General features: G+C 35.2%; 1 protein-coding gene across 7 annotated transcripts in view; it reads left to right on the top strand.

Moving 5' to 3' along the window:
• The window catches only part of LOC127876711 (S phase cyclin A-associated protein in the endoplasmic reticulum-like), a 98,735-nt gene that overhangs the window by 42,177 nt on the left and 34,551 nt on the right, over positions 1-22,007 (top strand). For all 7 annotated transcript variants that reach the window (XR_008048041.1, XM_052422120.1, XM_052422122.1 and 4 more), the window contains exons 18-24: positions 58-188; positions 701-766; positions 1,861-1,987; positions 2,831-2,943; positions 3,528-3,651; positions 4,052-4,284; positions 18,764-18,910. Coding sequence is in view for 6 of the 7 variants with exons in the window: in XM_052422120.1 (XP_052278080.1) it covers positions 58-188; positions 701-766; positions 1,861-1,987; positions 2,831-2,943; positions 3,528-3,651; positions 4,052-4,284; positions 18,764-18,910 (941 nt within the window). In the remaining variant the exon portion in view is untranslated. The remainder of the gene's footprint in view (positions 1-57; positions 189-700; positions 767-1,860; positions 1,988-2,830; positions 2,944-3,527; positions 3,652-4,051; positions 4,285-18,763; positions 18,911-22,007) is intronic.

Consider the following 22,007-nt stretch of genomic DNA (forward strand, 5'->3'; position numbering starts at 1 on the left):
CAACACTATTGTGTCAAAGTCTGGTAATAACTGTACTCATGTTTGTGATGTTGTCAGGAAACATTCAACCTTGCCCACATTGTGAATGCCCCAGAGAACAACACCCACCCGAAAATCGTGTCAGAAAAGGAACGAATCAAGGCCCTCAAGAAACGCTGCAAGAAACTCAAACAGCGCATGAACACAAGGTATATGGGCATCTCTTTGGCATTGCTTCACTCAGTAATATTCACAATATGTAATTAAATTTTACAGCAACTGAGTTTGTTTTTCGTGCACAAAAACAGCCAAAATCATATCTATGCCTGTAGTGGCTGCTTTGTCTGTCCTTTTGTCTAAATTATAAATTTGCTGCATTTGTGATTGTGTGTTTTATGCATTTTGTCAATGATCTTTCATACATTATGTCTGTCTAAATATATGTCCACTAGAAGTTTGTTTCTACATAAAATATCAGATTCTACTGGACTAAATTTCTTTTACTATTTATTCAGCACTCCTTTACGTGTGAATAGTCAGGTCATTCTGCTCTATAATAAATGACTAGAAATTGAGGTCATTTGCATTAATATATTTTCTTACATAATATTTTCCTTATTGTTTGCAGTACAAGATTCTAGAATATCTAACAAACTGTATGAAATGTTAAATATATCTGAATACTTCACAGTCTGATATTGATATCATTCTACCTATACAGGGGACTGGAATATGAGAACTCCCTTCAAGGCAAACAGCCGGTGATTGAGTCAGAAAACAAGGCCAAGTAAGTGGAACAATATTATCTTCATGAAAAAAAAACCTGTCCATGTTAATCTTTCTTTAACTGGTTGGATAATTCACGTTCACCAAGTCACTAACCTAATATAGTCTATAACATGCCAAATAAGACATATTCACCTTCAGGATTATTGATAATATCAGACTACATGACATGTAGTGAAAGCTTAAGGGGATTTTTTTTAAATTGCGAATTCCAGTAGTTGAAAGGGCTTGGTTCATATTATCATCAATGGTTCCGCGATTGAAATCCTGATCTAGTTTATAAACTCTTCTTTTTATTCCAATTAGCTTTTATCAGATCTTGAAGTCAGACGTGTTTATCACAGAAATTGGTTGACCTGTTTTAAAAAATCATGTGCGACACATACACAGCCAACACAACAGACTGCGATCCATATTTAATCAAGATCATTATATAAAATTGAATTGTATTGTAACATGGCATTACAAATCTATTCATACTTTCAGATTGTTACCTAATATGATTGTGAACAAGAACAACTTAACATGCTTCTACATTATGTTGCAAACTCAACACCCTCTTGCTGTTTTTATATTATATGGGTCCAAATGCAAATCTTATCGTGGATGCCATGTATAAAATCATGAAATATATCATAACAAGGTGCATCGATTCTTGATACATTAAGGGTAGCATATGATCTCAAACAAGAACATATAAACTCTGGGCACTCAGTTGTGATGATTATTCACACTCATTTACTCCCAGTAGACCACATGTAATCCTATCTTAACTGGAGACCAGTATGGCACTATGTACATACATGCATCATTGTATATATAAGCACGAAATCACACTGACCAGCCTTCCGTAAACATTGTTTTTAATGGTTTTAATCTTCTATAAAGAGAATCAACATCAACTAAGAACGACACACCCCATTCAAAATGTTGATTCTACCAAAAGCATTTGCATTTAAAAGCTGTACTTAGTTATGACAGTAGTAAACATAAGTTAAGAAAAAAAGTTTGATGAATTATGCCTTGTGTTAGTGATTGTTTCACCCTCCAACATATATGTTACAGGTTTCAGACTACTATCTACATATATTGCAGGTTGCAGAAGACCATCCGAGATATCACCAAGTACCTGCAGTCCACAGAGAGCGGTCCCTGGTCTCAGAGTAGGTTGTCTGCCCTTGACAGAGCCCTCGGGGAACTCAACAGGATCTTTGACAAAAAGGTAACAAGACCTGATCAGCATCTTGATGCTTTGCTTCTTTGTATGACACATTATATACAGACCTTATTTCTGATGTGTGAGTCTACCTTCATGACTTATAGATCTAGTTTGAGTTTTGTTCAGTTTCTTTGATCGTTGAGGAAGTTATGGCTCTTGGAATGAACAGTTTTCTCGTAAAAAGCTGCTGTTATGATTAAAAATGCAGTAAGGAGCATGGTCTTTCACAAACACAGTTCTTGTTTTAGTTTGTTTTGTAAAATCAAAAATGTTAATGGTCACCATTTTGAGGATATGACCTGGCCTATACATTTGAAATAGAGAATTTTAGTGTCTTTTAACTTTAAATAAGGAAAAGTATATTGATTTGATAAATAACATTTGGAAAAAAAAAGATAAAAACTCTACATAAAAAATCCTGAAAAAAGAAACAACTCTATTAAATGGTAATAAGTTTCAAATTCACTTCTTCATTTCTATGGGAAAATATGTACCTAAAACAGCTATAAAATCAGCCTAAAAGCCCTGTTATTTGAAGATTTTCATATTAAATTCACTTGTCATATGTTTGTTAAGTTTTTGTGTAATAATTATTTATAATTTTACATTAAAAGATTGCCTCATACATATTGCTGTAAGTTTGGTAAATAATTTCTTCTATTGGAATTAAAAAAGATAATCATTGTTGTGTATGAAAGCAGAAAGTGTAACAATACTTCATGCATATGCATGATGCAATTTTCGAAGAGACGGCCTCACACATATTCTGGAGATATTCCTTTGGATAAATCAAAATGGATTATACTGAACATTTTTTTTAATTTTATTTTATTTCCACGACTACAGGTGTTTGCTGACCAGACCAGTTTCCGTCTGCTAGGAGGGCTGACCATGTTGTGTCGTATCATGCAGCTCGTGGACACAGCCAACATACAGACGGCACCACCTATACCACAAAAGTAAGACAGCACCTTTGGCCTATGAATTATAACTTAAATCATATGAATAATAGGTCTGAAGATGAAAAACCCATTTTGCCACAATAGCCTCCAGAAAGTATTTATTTACCTAAAAATTAAAGCAATTAATAAAGCATATTTTGAAACTATTTCGTTATTTCAAGACAGGCTTTTGCATAATAAAAATGTAAGCTTCTATTTTAGATTTATTACTTTACCATATGTGTCAAATAGTGTGCCTAAGACTTTCCGTTGTGAAGTTGCTCCCATGTGGGCATGTTGCTGACGTGTTATTGACATTGACCAGAAGACTAAATGCTATGCCTATAAGCCTTGTTCTATGAAAATGGGCTTAATGCATGAGCGCAAACTGTTGTCCCAGATTAGCATGTGTAGGTTGGAAAGGATTATCTGGAACAACACTTTCCACTTTTATCATAATCTTTGTTTAAAGTTTCCTCTTAGAGAATATCCATGTTTAGGGGAAAAAGTGGTCCCTGATTAGTATTTGCTGACTTAACAGGCTAATCTGGGATGACACTTTATGCACATCAGTGTCTCCCATGTGTCGCGTGTTGTTTCAGGTCCCTGGTTCTTACCTGTCAGGTGATGCGTCAGGCCTGCAAGGGCCACTATGACAACTGCCACTACATGATGTTCAGCAACAAGATCAGCGTTGTTGTGGACCTCAGCCTGCATCAGCTCACTGTGAGTACCTTTGGCAACGTTGTTTACCATTATCCAAAAATGCATTGCTTTAAGAATTTGTTTTGTCAATAATTTGATTATATGAAATTAACAAGAAAATAATCAAAACAAGAAAAAGAAATGCAGTTATTTGAAAAAGTAGAAATCAGTTTAAAACTTGAATTACAGACAATATTGAAAATCCTCTCATTAAACCTTTTTTAAATGCCAGTGTAAAGAACCATTTTCCTTGATTATGGGAGAAAAATTGCAATTGGATGTGATATTAAATGAAATATCTTTGGGTTAAAATAGTAAAACTGCATGATTTAAAAAATTAATTTTCATGGAAATGAGGCTTAGAAACAACAATGGGAAAATACTCCTTGAAGATTGAGCTTTATGTTATTCCTCCTATCAGCTGATGTTACCGGCAGACTCTAGCAACTCTGCCCCGCCCCTCCTAGATGCCCCACCCCCTGTCCCGCCCAAACTGCCATACAATCTCCTGGGCATCAGCTTGCTCCAGCTGCTCACCATCATGCTGTCCTGCCTGGCCAAGAACAGCCCCTCCACCAAGTCCAGCGAGGCCTCCCTGGAACGCATGTCCAACACAGTGGACGCCTTCACCAGCCGCGGCAATGACATCATTAGGTAGGGGACTGGTTTTGTGTTTCTTGTGTTACCATGACTGTGGATTTCTTGTTTGTGAAACAGTGTTGATGCTGTTACAAGCAATTATAATGACATGATCAGAGTGGTGGTTGTTTTTATCTGGTTTAACCATGACCGTTTGCATACTTTAGTTTGTTGAACACCGTGGACCAGTTTGTTTTGCCATGGCGGCATCTTTATTTTTGGTTGTTCAACTGTGTCCACACATTGTCCAGCTATGGAAATCACATAAGCTGGTCAGTTGTGAAGCATAGAAAATGGACTTTCAAAGCGTTTTTTTTTTGCATGATGTATTTCAGTACCTTGGAATTAAAAATAAATCACAACCATGGTAGACAATATCTGACTTGTTACTTGTGCAGTCCATGCTCTCATAAAAGCTAAGCATTTCAATGCATGTGTATCCAAACCCCCAAACTTCACAAAAATTAATAAAAATATCATATGTTTTAAAAAATATCATCTGATATTATCACATTTTCATGTTATTTAGTTCAAAATGTATACATTTTTATGATTTTATGTATGCCAAGTTAACTTAAAAGTTATGCCATGTTTATGGGGAGGGGGGGGGCAAGATAATGGTAAAATGAAAATCTATGTCAGTAAAATAACAATCCAATCAACTTCATTGTTTACTTTTTATGACAACTATGCATTTAATAGTTTTAATTAATTGAATAATCCAGGTGTAAGTGAAGTTAAAAATATCATTACCTTGCAGTTTAATAACAGTAAGCATCCAATAAAATATTCCTTCCAATATAGCCTATAAATTTTGACTATAAAAGTGTTAGAGAATTATTACTAATAGGTACATCAAGAAAGTAAATTGTAACAACTTGGCCTTTCTTTGAAAAGCCGATAAATTTACTCAGCCGTTTCAAGAAAGACCAAGTAGATAACAATAAACAAATGGGACTGAATATGGGTCAATCATTTTGCAACATTGGTTGAGATGATATTGAGTCTTTGTGTACAATTTGCAATTAGAAAACACAACTGCTGATATGCCAGTTCTGAATAAAATTTTCAAACAAATCTAAATTTGCAAACTGTGCTTATATATATTCTTAAGTAGAATATCATAAGACGACAGTTTGTTTAATAAAGCATAAAGTATAAACTACAAAAAAGACAACAATAAACAATCCTTATGAAAAAAATCCATCTTCTTGGAAATTTCTTCATTGTTTACATGAATCTCCTCGATAGTTGAGAGTAGAATTTTGATTGATTTTTAAAGATGAAAAATCATGAACTTTGAATGAGTATTTACAATAATACTTACGTATGAAAGACATGTTTAATAATTGTAATTAATTGTTATTAAGTTTTAAAGGAAGAAATCTAAACTTTTGACTGATTGTTTTAATACAAGAGAGTTAACTGTGTATTTTGAACTGTTTCAATTGGCTTATTTCCCTTGCGCTAGTTCTTGTAAATATTGATGATGACATTTTTTACCAACATTTCTTTATGATCTTTTGGTGATATTGCATATTCAATATTCATTTTAATCATGTACATTCAAAAACAATTGTTACATTTATCTCACATTTTAATTGCTTATATTATATATTTAAATAATAATTATAGAATAATCATTTTATGTTTATTTCAGGCTTTATCTTTTCCATAAGATAACATAATATCCGATATATTTTAACCAAGTACTCAATGGATTTCACCATTTACAAATATTGCTCTTATAGTACATATACTGCCTGGAATATTGCCTTAAAATTACAACAATTCTGTGTGACTATAAATGTGTGTCATATGTATACAATTTTATGCTTTGTGGAAAAAAAAATCATATGCATATCCATAATGTATAATACCTACTGCTTTTTAAGAAATGTGTTCCCAAATTATCATTCTTTTGAAAAATGGATATAAATGATATTTATTCTAACAAAATTGATATTTTTAATAATCTAAAATAATTCATTTATCAAAAAAACAATTAAGACAAGCAAATCTGTTGGCCCCATCTGAATTGGAATCTGGCTCCTTATTAAATATTATTGTGATACACTGTTACTCCAATATAATGCGGTCTGTTATAACGCTGTGTCCAATATAACGCGGGGGGTGCTTGGATCCCGTTTTTTCTCCAACCTACCATTTCTGATTCAAATCCATGTTATGCAACTTCATGTATTTTCAGAAAATTCAAAGAAGCCAGCGATCACAGCTTGATTGCTTTATCCGTCTGTTTTTCTGATTTTAATCGATTAGAGGTTAAACGACACTCGACACCTAATTGGTGTTAATCTGTTGTGTTATGTCAATAAAGGTGTGAAAACCCTCGAGTCTGTGTTTATTACATGTATTTCCTATCAGAGCGGTTCGGTGCGCTAATTTCAATAAGGTAAGTGCAAGCGGAATAATGATCAAATTAAAGTTATTTAAAACGATTACCTGTTTATGTTTTGTATTCATCGTGTATTGTATTTCATTGAATAAACTATGGCTGTGTCAGTGTGTTATTGTTTATTATATGCTATACATGCTTGATAAATACAAAGATCTTTGTTTATTTTTAATGTTTCAGTACGTATACGAAAAATAAAAAAAAGATTTATTTTTTTTAATATAATTTTATTAGTCTGTGAACAGGTCAATTAAAGAAAACCTGAGACGTCATGATCGCTTGAAAATTGTTATAGAACTTCCTGGCTTCAGTTTGGAAGTTTTCTCATAAATTGTAAATTTTACAGTGAAATATGTGTTGTATAATTAGAAAATAGGTGTTATGTCATATTTGGCTAGTATAGCTAAAGACCAGCCTGCACAATAACACATATGCTCAGATGCTAGTCTGTTCTCAAATGAGACCTCAAAACCTTGCATGAACTAATGACAGACAGGAAAGCTTCTGACCAGACAGCATATTTCAAGCTCTGCAATTGCTTCATTGGCTGCATATGGCATAAGACCAATTTTTGCATGAAATTGGTCATATATATCATACTATATGCTTGATATAAAAATACAGTAAAGGAATAATTATGATGTTCTTACATCTGACTAACAAAGACATTTGGATTTTTGTACGATGTTGGAGACAGAAAAAATTGTCTCATCCATATTTTCCTTACACTCACAGCATTATTTGTATGTGCAATCTTCAAGAAACTTTCCATATATGTATTTATGCCCCCATTACCATTGGTAATTATACCCCCATTACCATTGGTAATGGGGGTTATATAGGAGTCACTTTGTCGGTCCGTCGGTCCGTCGGTCGGTCTGTCTGTCGGTCTGTCCCGAAATTCCACCCGATCTTCACCAAACTTAGAAGTTGTATCTAGATGATGTCTAGGTCAAGTTTGAATATGGGTCATGCCAGGTCAAAAACTAGGTCACAGGGTCACTTAGTGTGTTTTTAACTGAAAGTTTGTCTGGACCATTACTATGTCATTTATCGTTAGATTTTAAAAGGACTTGGTAAATTTGTTCACCATCATGGGGCGGTGTGTCGTGTGAAAAAAGTACGTCGATATCTCAAAAGTCAAGGTCACACTTGGAGTTCAAAGGTCAAATTCTTGTCCAGGCCATAACTTTGTCATTTATTGTAAGATTTTAAAATCATTCGGCAAATTTGTTCACAATCATTGGAGGGTGTGTTGCGCTAAAGAATTACATCGATATCTCCAAGGTCAAGGTCGCACTTTGAGTTCAACGATCATAAATGAGCTTGTCTGGGCCATAACTATGTCATTCATTGTAAGATTTTAAAATCATTTGGCACATTTGTTCACCATCATTGGACGGTGTGTTGCGCGAAAGAATTATGTCAATATCTCCAAGGTCAAGGTCACACTTAAAGTTCAAAGGTAAAAAATTGCCTTAAATGAGCTTGTTCGGGCGATAACTATGTTGTTCATTGTGAGAATTTAAAATCATTTGGCACATTTGTTCACCATCATTGGACGGTGTGTCGCGCGAACAAATTACGTCGATATCTCCAAGGTCAAGGTCACACTTTTAGTTCAAAGGTCAAAAATGGCAATAAATGATCTTGTCTCGGCCAAAACTTTGTCATTCATTGTGAGATTTTAAAATGATAATGGCATAATAATTCTTAAAAATAGCCATACATTAGATTCTCTTGTTTTGTGAAGACAGCATGCAAAATAGTCTGTGTCAATGCGACACGTGAGGGTATACGTCACGTCTGTAACAAAGCTCTAGTTATTGTGAGTTTGTAAATGACTGTTGGTTGTAAACAAAATCATTTTTCCAAGCTGTTGGGACAGTTTTTCAGGTGAGAGCCTCAGGGTCTTTAGCCATCTTGTTTTGAGTTTTCCGTGCTTTATTAAATAATTTAACAAGCCAATTTGTTCAATTGATATCATCTCAGAATAAAGTTTGTTTATGGATGCTTACAAATCCCTTTATATTTGGTATAATCCTTAAAAATTTAAATTTAAGCATAGGGTAATTTTTTGTAGGCATTGCAATCATCATTGATATCTATACGCCCATGCAGTTTCACATTGAAATCATGAAGCGTATCTGATGTATAGCCCTGCAAAGTTACTCAATACAAAAACAACAAAGGGCAATAACTCTTATTTAAGATAGTGAAGGGCTATAGCCTATAGTTCTTTTGCCTGGAACTTCTCCTCATTGATATCAATACTCATGATGAAGACTTGTATGGTATCCCTGAAAAATTACATCATACAAGAAAACAAAGGGCAATAACTCTTATTTAAGAAAGAGTAGGGTTATGGTTCATGTGTATGTCACTTCTTTTCATTGATATCTATACCTCCAAGAAGTTTGATGTTGATACCTTTTATAGTTTCTGAGATATAGACATACAAAGTTTTGTGACAGACGGGCGGACAGACAATGCCAATTCTATATCCCTCCGCCTTTGTTGGGGGATAATAACTCTAATGTATAGCATTAATGTATAATGAATGTCCCTAATTTTTGTCTGATGATTGCCTCTCTTGGATTCAAATAAAGTAAAGACTATTTTATTCTTTAATGTTGCATTTGAGTATAAAATTGAAACCAAATTAAAGAAATATGATTTATTACCAAACAATGAGATAGATAAAATTTCACTGTCGGGAATAAATCAACTTTTCAAGGCCATAATTTCGTTTGCAGATTGATATTCAAGTTATTTAATGCAAAATTAAATGTAGCAGTTGGTGATTAATCATCACTTATGACAACATTAAATTCTCATAACTCAAGAATTGCATATTGAAAAATGTTGTCATTGATGTATTTTTGTCCTATACTGTTGAAAAAATGTTTAATGCCATCGCTGCCAAAGCACCATAAGGTGTGTGGAAATCAATTAGAGAACAATGATAATCTCGGTTCCCGTATTCATAAGCAACGTGATTGATACAGCATTGATTGTGAAGTCTCCTATTTCTGGGGCACATTGTCCTATCTGTTCTGTCAGTCCTGATAAACGGCTATCTTCTGCCAATACGTAACCTTGTATAGATGGGAAATGGGATAACATTCATGAAAATGAAAAATCTATCAAACAATAATAATTTCTTTTAATCTTTATATTTCTTTTTTTCTCTTCCTAAACCAGTGAATGATATGTTGTTGTGTTATTATGACAGGATACTAATGTTATTTTGGGGGAAAAAAAACTTTCGGAAATTATTCTTTTGGCTTACAGGGTTCTCAATAAGTTTTGAGCCAACAGGCCAAAATGTGAAACCAACAGGCCTTATAGGGGGGTCCGTATGCATGCTCCCCCGAAAAGAAAAAAAAATGAGCACTTGATTTCCACCATTTTTGGCCATTTTATGGCTATTTTAATGGTCAACCAGGCACTTAAATTTGAGCATTTTTGTGCAATTTATGAATTTTACCTTTTTATTATGTCCCCCACTACTATAGTGGGGGACATATTGTTTTTGCCCTGTCTGTCTGTTGGTCTGTTGGTCTGTCTGTCTGTTTGCGCCAACTTTAACATTTTGCAATAACTTTTGCTATATTGAAGATAGCAACTTCATATTTGGCATGCATGTGTATCTCATGAAGCTGCACATTTTGAGTGGTGAAAGGTCAAGGTCAAGGTCATCCTTCAAGGTCAGAGGTCAAATATATGTGGCCAAAATCGCTCATTTTATGAATACTTTTGCAATATTGAAGATAGCAACTTGATATTTGGCATGCATGTGTATCTCATGGAGCTGCACATTTTGAGTGGTGAAAGGTCAAGGTCATCCTTCAAGGTCAGAGGTAAATTATATGTGACCAAAATCGCTCATTTTATGAATACTTTTGCAATATTGAAGATAGCAACTTGATATTTGGCATGCATGTGCATCTCATGGAGCTGCTCATTTTGAGTGGTGAAAGGTCAAGGTCATCCTTCAAGGTCAGAGGTCAAATATATGTGGCCCAAATCGCTTATTTTATGAATACTTTTGCAATATTGAAGATAGCAACTTGATATTTGGCATGCATGTGTATCTCATGGAGCTGCACATTTTGAGTGGTGAAAGGTCAAGGTCATCCTTCACAAGGTCAAGGTCATCCTACAATGTCAAACATCATATAGGGGGACATTGTGTTTCACAAACACATCTTGTTTAACTAACAAAAGATAAATGAAAAAAAACTATTACTTACGTAATTGCACTCGATTTTTAGGGTCAAATTTTACGATTTTGACCAATGATGGATTTTTTTGCACAAGGTTCCAATTGGGACATTTTATTCTGATAAGGAAAAAACTTCGATTTTGGATTGAGAATGGGGCCGAAATTCGGCCATACAGGAATGAGTGGAAAAGGCCTGATTGTCGGTCTACCATGCACATTTTGTGTGACACTTCTTGTTTGAAACGTAACTGAATTAAAACAAACTTTCACAACAACAAAAACTTTGCATTAACACAAAAAACGCAAGCAATCAGGAACAAAAACTCACCATGTGATGAAAAGAACATCAAAATAATTGACTGCTTTCTGACCGATTCCAATTTGCGCCTTTTCATTGTTGCTGTTGTTCTAATGCGTTAATGGAGATAACCAAGCGACGTCTTTGCTTAATAGCAAAAAGGAGCAAACTTACCGAAAAGACATGCACATTTCGAAAAGTCAATTGCCGATTTTCCGAATCTGAGCGATATTCATTCTGCCAAAATCTGATTTCAAACGACCGATTTGGCCGTCGGCCGGCTCTTATTGATGAACCCTGGGCTTATGCTATATTTGTCAGTGTAAATAACAAATGAGGAACATCATGCACGTGCATGAAATTCAACTCATTTGGAGTCAAACAAATTTAGTCATCTCAGAGACACATGTTACTTGAAATAAATTGCTGTTTCTCATGACTCGTGTAATGTTCAAGCACGCAGATCATAGGGGTTTATGAAAATGATCCTTCACTGCACCATAACTAATTGAAATTTCAGAAATGCCATTGGTCCTGCAGACAGATAGCATATTACTAATCAATATTCATATTTCATTGCATTTTCATAGATTTCAACAAGATGCATGACTTCTATGTGTGAAAAATGAACCCAGAAATGTTTCAAGATAATCTCAGAATCACAAGGGCAATTGTCAGATAAGAGACAATAAAGTAATACCCTTCCAAGATCAGATAAATTAATATTCATGATGCCGATTGGAGACCCACATGAGTTTATCACATCTCTATTTACCCTTGTACAAAGCTGGTTATTTGGAGTCGGAAACTGGCTTGAGATTCATGGACAAGCATTTCCTGTTTGAGTTAGGATTGATGCAGATATGGCCTGACATGCCGATGTTACCCCACATTTAACCCTGGTTGCCATTAATGGCTACTGTCCATACTGTTGTAGTGACCGTTTCAGGAACTTTTAATGACTGCTGTCCACTGACTCGTGATGACATTGTCAGAAATCAGTATCTGTGAGGAGAATGCCTAATGGAATGAAATGTCCCCTGTCTTTTTAAATATGTCTTGAAAAGTTTAAAGCTACAACTGTAGCAACATAAAATGTACTTTTATGAGTGTTTTCAAAAAAGGACACGTGAAAAATACTTAAATAAAATTTATCAAAATGAAGTATGGGTGTTAGTGCGTTGCATACAATTCAATTTTCTTCAAAATTTGTATCATAATGTCAATTATGCCCTTCAACCAGGCTCCTAAAAATTGAATGGTTAAAGTTGTGGACACTTGCATGTTTAATTTATGGTTTATCACTCTGTTTCATACATATGAGCCGCATCCTTGAAAAACCAGGATTATTACATGGGCGTACAGTGTCGTCCAAGATAAGCCTGTGCTAAGTGTTTTTTGTCAATACTGACATATCTCAACAACTGTAGCCCTGTATCCGATGGGCTACAAATTTTTTATTAGCATTCAAATTTAATGCCCGGCCATGCTTTCCCCGAGGAATAATGACATGATGTACATGAATTCTTATTTTCGCATGCTTTACACAAAATGCATGTGGACTGCTGATCTGTTGCTTGAAAATTTCAAAATTGTCAGAAAAATATTAGTGCTACTTAACTCATGTTCCTAATCATAATGCTGCTTCCTCGTTTGAATGCATTTTTAAGCTTTCCAATGACCTGGATTAAATGATTGCGCAGTATTAAAAATTGGGGCCATTTTCGGTCCTATTTCAGGTTTTTTGGTCTATAATTATTTTTTCCTCCATTTTAGCTTTAAAAAATTACACACGTGTTATACATGAGAGCACAATATACATAGTTAGTTTTGCCTCAAAACAGCATTTATTATTAAATGTTAAAAAATAGCTTTGTGCTTAGCATTTGAGGTACAAGGTTATTGTAGATAAATGCATTACACAAAGCAAAATAACTATTTGAAGCAATCTGCACATGAAGGAATATAAGAAATTGATTCATTACCTTTGTTGTCCATATGAAAACTTATTAATAATTATATCTAAACAATCTAGGCTTTTTTTCTCAAGTGACATGAAGAATTCATTGCATGGATTTAAAACTCGTGCCATGCATTTTCAGGTATAGTGTTTTGCTGCTTTGTCTGTTCACCCTTGATTTATCAAACAACATCTATATGGTGCCTATGAGGTTATACCGTTGTTAAACTTTAATCATTTAGTGAGTCTGTGAACTATTTGTAATGAATTTCTGTTCCTATTCAGATGATATTGCTGGTGCCAAGACTAGCATCAGAGAAGGCAATTTTGTTAGTTCAGTATGAATTTTAAATGAGGTGTTTAGTAATACAATAGATGTATGGTTCCAGCATTCTTCTCCCATGACAATATTTTGTGCATAAACTTGCCCATTCAAGCATAAAAAGTAGAAGTACAGCCTGTTGGAATCCACTTTGTTCTTTGGTGAAGTTTCAGTTACTAAATCAGCAGCAAATCGTCAAATAATTTGGAGAATGCTCATTATCACTTCTTTTGTTTGATTAGGAGAAACCATGATCAGAGTTACTGCCCTTGCATTATATGGCAGCTGCAGTAAACACTACTTGGTTTGGCGCGACTTCAGTTACGCAAGCAGATGAGCTGTTTATGATGCAAAACTTTATTTGCCACCATTTCTGGAACTTTCAGGCAATTTTACTAGCAATGATTTATAGAGATTGACTTGATTTCTTCCCTTTTGCCTGCTTTGTGCGTGTATTTTGCCAATAAGAACAGATCGTTTTCCTTGCTAATGTGAATTTTACACCTTAAATGGGAAGTCAGAAAACTATTTATTGGCTACCACCATGGATGTTGTTGTCATTAAATCCTGGTTTCCTCATCGTTTTATGAGTCCAAATCCATTAAGCAAAAAAATGTGTTTCGGTTATGAGTTATTTTTACGACTGTTACTTCATAAATTTATTTTAATAATGCTACAATTAGAATATTTATTTTTTTCAATAAGAAAGATGATATTGAAACAAACAAGGCATGTTCATTTTGGTAAATTTTAAAGAATTTAAATCGCTTTTTTCAATGAAAATTTGGATGTCATTTTCTATCACTTTAATATTTCACTGGGGTTTCATCTAGGTTTGAAGATAATTCGATGATAAAAATAAATATATATATATTTATTTATTTTTCATCATTCGAAGACGACATGTTGAATGCAACAACTATGCTGCGGACTAAAAGGTCAATGTCACATATGACCAGCGTCGTATGAATATCATGCTGGTGAGGATCTACCCTGTATGCTAATGACACCACAAAACCTTGAGTGACTTTATGGTAGACATGGTAGCTCCTGATAACCTGTATGCTAATGACATCACGAAACCTTGAGTGACTTTATGGTAGACATGGTAGCTCCTGATAACCTGTGTGCTAATGACATCACGAAACCTTGAGTGACTTTATGGTAGACATGGTAGCTCCTGATAACCTGTATGCTAATGACATCACGAAACCTTGAGTGACTTTATGGTAGACATGGTAGCTCCTGATAACCTGTATGCTAATGACATCACGAAACCTTGAGTGACTTTATGGTAGACATGGTAGCTCCTGATAACCTGTATGCTAATGACATCACGAAAGCATGAGTGACTTTATGGTAGACATGGTAGCTCCTGATAACCTGTATGCTAATGACATCACGAAACCTTGAGTGACTTTATGGTAGACATGGTAGCTCCTGATAACCTGTATGCTAATGACATCACGAAACCTTGAGTGACTTTATGGTAGACATGGTAGCTCCTGATAACCTGTATGCTAATGACATCACGAAACCATGAGTGACTTTATGGTAGACATGGTAGCTCCTGATAACCTGTATGCTAATGACATCACGAAACCTTGAGTGACTTTATGGTAGACATGGTAGCTCCTGACCTGACCGGCAGTTGTGCAGGCAGGTCTCAGGAGCCACTTGGCCGCATGAGCATAAGACCCAATTTTGAATGAGACTTCTATTACGTGACATTGGCTTTATGTGTAGCAATACTTGCAAAATACTGGTACATACATACTGTTATAACTTACCACATTGTGCGTGTCAAAGAACAGTCGAATCTGTTTCTAGTGAAATATAGCAGGGGGGTATGTTTCCTTAGGACTTATTTCTAGTTTATAATTTGTTTTCTGCATAATATTAGATATGATGTGATCTTGTCTCAATCATCAAGAGTTTTTTATTTGTTTGCATTTGAAGTTTCCAAACATTCAGACCACACAATTTATTAGTAATATTCTAAGCTTTTTGCAACACAATAAACGTGGGTTTCCACATTAAAAAGACATTTAAATTATGGTTATAGTAATTTTTTTCAATTATTTGTAATTATTATGGCAATATTAGTGTTATTATGAGTATTGTATGTTGATTTTAGCAATATGTGTATTACAGATTGTAAGAAGATGCGCATAAAATCCTGAAAATAAAGCAAAATTTATTGACTGTATCAGTTTCATTAGATGTTTGTGTATAATTGATGATTTATGCAGAACTTATTACAGCCATCTTAGATTTATTAGAGATAATTATTTTGTTTGCAGTTACCCAATTGCTTACAAAATTAATAAAGTCTTAGTCAATATCAGTCTATGTTGTTTTCTACTCTAGAACATGTTCAAGAGCATCCTCTCAATTAATTTTCAAAGTATTATAAGGGCATTATATTAAAAAATGCAATTTCGTTATGTGGGGCATTGAAATTATTTTCCCTTTTTTTTTTATTCAGTTTGAACATGCTATCATTGATCAATAGTCCATTGTAAACACATTAAAAGTGAAAACCCATAACAGTGTAACATAATTATTATAACTATATACTATTGAATTGAAATATAAGACATGTGGGAGCAGTGTTCTAATGGTAGGACGCTAGCTTAGAGATCGAGAGGTCCCTGGTTCGAATCCCGCCCTGACCACTGGAATTTTCCTGAGCAAGAAATTTATCCCACATTTGCTCCTCTCCACCCAGGTGTATAAATGGGTACCTGTGAGGGGAATAAGCCAATGAGCTGTGGCTGCATACTGCACCTAATGTTAACGGACGACATATGACCCAGTGATCAGGGGGTTATTGTGAAGTCGATTGAAGATCTACATGAGAATCAAAATCAGACTATAAACACACCTTTACCTTTTTTATGCCCCAGAAGAAGGGCATATAGTGTTCGCACTGTCCGTCTGTCTGTCCGTCACACTTTGCGTTTAGGTTGTGAAAAATGCTCATAACTTCTATGTCGCTTCATGTGTAACCGTCATATTTGGCATGTATGCGTATATATGGACAAGGCCTTTCCATAGGCACACAAATTTTGACCCCCTTGACCTTAAACTTAGGGTCCGCGTTTAGGTTTTAAAATCTGTATTTAGGTTTTGAAAAATGCTCATAACTTCTATCAAAGCGTTTTTCAGGGGCATATGTTATCCTATGGAGACAGCTCTTGTTTTTACCTTTATTGGTTAAGATCAAAACGTTTCAGTGGAAATGCTGAGCCTAATAAAATATGTAATGGGAAATTATCTCTCTTTCAGGTAATCCTCATAATTTATAGGAAAGTAAATATTGTTACCATAAATGGTGATATCAAACCCTGCTTATTGTGACAGAAATAATATTTTTGACACAAAAATAGGAAGCTTGGTTATTAATGCATGAACAATGTTTCTAGTTCAACATGAAATGCATCATTCCTGCTCACAGAGTGGGAGGCATTGCGCTCATTCATCCATACCTACATCTCAAAGCTTGCGTTAGAACTTTTTTTAGCTCACCTGAGCACAATTTGCTCATAGTGAGCTTTTGTGATCGCCTTTTGTCGGTCGTGCGGCGTCAACATTTGCCTTGTTAACATTCAAGAGGCCACATTTATTATTCAATCTTCATGAAATTTGGTTAGAAGATTGGTCTCAATGATATCTTGGATGAGTTTGAAAATGTTTACGTTAGCTTGAAAAACATGGCTGCCAAGGGGCGGGGCATTTTTCCTTATATGGCTATAATAAAACCTTGTTAACACTCTAGTTTAATACTTTGTAGATCTCACTCAGACATTCCCAGTTGAATGAACTTAATGTGTAGATGATTGTAAACTATTAACTTTTGGCTGTGATGAGTTTTCTAAAAAATATGGCCTTTTGTCTTTTTTTCCTTTATAAAGTATACACTCTCAGTCTCCCCAAACTAGTCAAATTTTTACAGGGCAGTAGGTCCTGTAAACTTTGAATAAACACAGGACCTCCTATTTTTTTACAGGATGTACCTAGTACACAATATTATAGTAAAATAATCTGATTTCATTGCTGTAAACAAGGTCATGACAGTGCGATTGACAGTGTCCGAAAACTTAGTGTCAGAAAATTATGTTAACTGTATAGTGACAAACATACTTAAGCGAAATATGCGCACAAATCTGATTATACACAGATAAACTAATAATAAATCAAACCATGTTTGTCTTTCATTTTTCATTTTGTTACATGTATTTTTCTTCCGAGTTCTTGAGTAGACTCCAATTTACAAACCTTGGTTCTATGACACTTGAAACAAATTTCAAAGTAAAAATTATTTTTTGTATCCAATACGTATTCTCCTTTGTTGAATGACAAACGATTTTCATTAATCAATCTTTATTAGCTTGGCGTTTTCGGAGAAAACCCGAGGTATTGTCATAGCCAGCTCGTCGTCTGACGTCCGCGTCATGCTAAAACCTTAACATTGGCTCTAAAATCAAAGTGCTTCCACCTACAACATTGAAACTAAATATGTAGATGCACCTTTATGAGTTCTACACGCCACACCCATTTTGGGGTCACTAGATCAAAGGTCAAGGTCACTGTGACATCTAAAAAAAAAAAAATCTAACAAGCTTTCATTTATTCAAAACTGCACCTGTAGCCGAGCGTGGCACCCGTAATGCGGTTCTCTTGTTATATGATTGCCGCTGTTAATTTGTTAATCTTTTGTAATTTACAAAGAGCAACATAACTTTTTGTTTATTGTCCGCCATATTGAAATCACATTTGCAACAGGTGTGAAATGCAAAGTAAAATCAGGTGCCCTCCGAAAATTGCATCAGCAGAAAGACCGTTTGTATGGAAATACACATGTATAAAGACATGATCACTATTTTTACAACGCGTCAAACTTTTAGAGCCATAAACAAATGTCAACAAACCAGCAAATTTGTTCTCAAATTTTTAACAGAATGATGATAGGTCCTGTTAATAAGATTGACAGGCCCGACCTTACACAATTTAACTGGACATGTTTGTCGCTGCGGCCAAGTTTGGCGGAGACTGCACTCTTTAAAGTGTTTGTGTTAAACTTTTCAACTACTGGGTGGATCTTGCATATACTAGTTGATGAAACCTAAATAAGTAGATGATCTTTTGGAGAAAACAAGCACTCTTAATTTTTTCTGTACTTTTTGTTTCAACCATTCTGGAAGGCCTGCCATTCAATAATTTATTACTAAAACATCACAGTTTTGTTGTGTTCTGTGTACTTGCAGCTACATCGTCAGTGTAGGAATTGTGGACCGGGTGACCCAATACCTACGGATGGTTCAGGGCCCCATAGACAGCGACAAGGATGCGGCAGACTTCATACAGAACAGCATCGGTCTACTGGTCTCACTTACCAAGTTCCTCTCCATCCGGTGAGTGTCTGAAGAAGGGTTATAGACCGAGTGGTGATCTTGATAGGGGGATGTGTGACCGAGGAAGGGGTGATTGGGGTTGTGGTTGAATAACTGAGGAAGGAGAGATTGGGGTTGTTGATGAATTACTGAGGGCGGAGTGATTGGCGTTGTTGATGAATAACTGAGGAAGGAGTGATTGGGGTTGTTGATGAATTTCTGAGGGAGGAGTGATTGGGGTTGTTGATGAATTTCTGAGGGAGAAGTGATTGGGGTTGTTGATGAATTTCTGAGGGAGGAGTGATTGGGGTTGTTGATGAATTTCTGAGGGAGGAGTGATTTGGGTTGTTGATTAATTACTGGGGGAGGTGTGATTGGTGTTGTTGATAAATTACTTTGGGGGAGTTATTGGGGTTGTTGATGAATTACTGAGGGAGGAGTGTCTGGGGTTGTTGATGAATTTCTGAGGAAGAAGTGATTGGGGTTGGGGATAAATTACTGAGGGAGGGGTGATTGGGGTTGGGGTTGAATTACTGAGGGAGGTGTGATTGGGGTTGGGGATGAATTACTGAGGGAGGGGTGATTGGGGTTGGGGATGAATTACTGAGGGAGGTGTGATTGGGGTTGGGGATGAATTACTGTGGTAGGGGTGATTGGGGTTCGGGATTAATTACTGAGGTAGTGGTGATTGGGGTTTGGGATGAATTACTGAGGGAGGTGTGATTGGGGTTTGGGATGAATTACTGAGGGAGGTGTGATTGGGGTTGGGGATGAATTACTGTGGTAGGGGTGATTGGGGTTGGAGATTAATTACTGAGGGAGGGGTAATTGGGGTTGGGGATGAATTCCTACGGGAGGGTGATTGTAGTTGGGGATGAATTACTGAGGGAGGAGTGATTTGGGTTGGGGATGAATTACTGAGGTAGGGGTGATTGGGGTTGGAGATTAATTACTGAGGGAGGGGTAATTGGGGTTGGAGATTAATTTCTGAGGGAGGGGTAATTGGGGTTGGGGATGAATTCCTACGGGAGGGTGATTGTAGTTGGGGATGAATTACTGAGGGAGGAGTGATTTGGGTTGAGAATGAATTACTGAGGGAGGGGTTATTGGGAATGGGGATGAATTACTGAAGAAGGTTTGATTGGGTTTTGGAATAAATTACTAAAGGAGGGATGATTGTGGTTTGGGGTATAGTGGGACTGATGACTGATCTGTAAATAAAAAATACTTAGTATAGAGTATGTTTCATTCTTGTATATATATATGTAGATCTGCATGGTTCTTGGTCACATAGTTGTGGTAGCAAATGTATTGATAGTCTCCCCTAGAATGCAACAGAACAGTTCCCTGGCATTTTAGACATCCAATATCTATTGCGCAATCAGTTTTGATGAATATAATGACTCAATCGACATATGGCAGTCCTTTTTTCTTTGTGTTAAAAAAAATATCATAATGCACAATCAATCAAGTGTTATCTCTGCCCCCATGTGCCTTAGTGAGATACAAAGTATTATCAGCAGTTAAAAATATGTTGCTTCTTATGTCAGTTTTAATTTTAAATAGTTTTATTCTTATGCCACATTGTATATAAAAGATAAAATCTTATAAGTGGTAAATTGTGAGGGTTCAGTGTGAAACTGTTTTATCTTGTTAATAATACAGTGTAAGATAATAATACATTTGAAAACTGATGGCTTAAACTCATTGGGACTGACAAGCAAAGTTCAGCCATCCGAAATTTGATTCAAACAACTTCTAATATAATGTATTTACCTTGATTAGTTTGCAACAGATTTGCATCCCCAGTGGAAGAGTATTTATGTTGCTTAAACTCCCTTATACTTTTTGCTTATGAACTATTAAGAATAAAATATTTATTTAATATTTGTTATGCCCCAGGTAGGGTGGCATATAGCATTTGAACTGTCTGTCCGTCCGTCCGTCCGTCTGAAAACTTTAACATTGGCCATAACTTTTGCAATATTGAAGATAGCAACTTGATATTTGGCATGCATAAGTATCTCATGGAGCTGCACATTTTGAGTGGTGAAAGGTCAAGGTCATCCTTCAAGGTCAAAAGTCAAAAAATATAATCCAAGGGAAGTAATAAGCTTTAAAATGGAGATAATTTCTAAACCTGCCAAATGATCTATTGAAATTTTATTTCAAAGCGGCGCAAGAGGGGGCATTGTGTTTCTGACAAACGCAACTCTTGTTTTAATAAATATTATGAAGCACGTTTAAATGTACATATAAGAAACAGCACTAAGGTACAAAACGTTAATAGGCAGTAAAACAAAACGTTAATAGGCAGTAAATGCACATCACAGAAATATTACACAACATTAATTATTTATCGGTTATTGTTTTTATATGACATGTATATGACATGATTTCAGTTTTTGTGGTGTTGACGAATTGTCATCCACTTGTCTGTGTAGATTTTGTGAGTCTTCACACATTTCTAGAAATTTCAAGACTATATGAATTGCTCTGATTGCTGACTTCAGGGAAATATTTTGTTTTAGGTTTGATGCGTTGTGTACTTTTGACAATGTGGCAGTATCTTCCCCTTTTAGAGAAAAGGGAAAATTTAGTGGTTATGGACAATTAATCTCTTGCAGACAATTTTTTATTATTATTATGTACTGAAGTATTTCCCTTTTTTTAATGTTCCAAGCATGAAGATTTAAGGGAATTAAATAAGACTTCATGTACTGATAGACGATATTGATTGTAAGTTTATTGGGAACATATTCTAAAACTCTTTCTAAAGTAATTTTTTAGTTGTTGCTTATTGTTAATGGTTTTGGGCTGTTGGTGTTCAACGCATAACTTGGAAAATATGTAATGAGTTTAAATGAAACTTCATATGGTTACAGAGCTATTGCCTTTAGTTAATGTTCTTGTTTACTCGATACTCCCATTGCAATCAAAGACAAAAAATAGATGAGCTAATAATAAGATTAAACTGTATAAATCTAAATAGCGCATTGTCATTTAGTCCAGAGTTTAAAAAAAAAATTCAAAGTGTAATGAGTATATATGAATTTGATTGTAACGCAAATTCATGAAGATGTCGAATACTTTGAGAATTATGAGCTTCAATAAATAA

The sequence above is a fragment of the Dreissena polymorpha genome, chromosome 4 (assembly GCF_020536995.1).
Source record: "Dreissena polymorpha isolate Duluth1 chromosome 4, UMN_Dpol_1.0, whole genome shotgun sequence".
NCBI lineage: Eukaryota > Metazoa > Mollusca > Bivalvia > Myida > Dreissenidae > Dreissena > Dreissena polymorpha.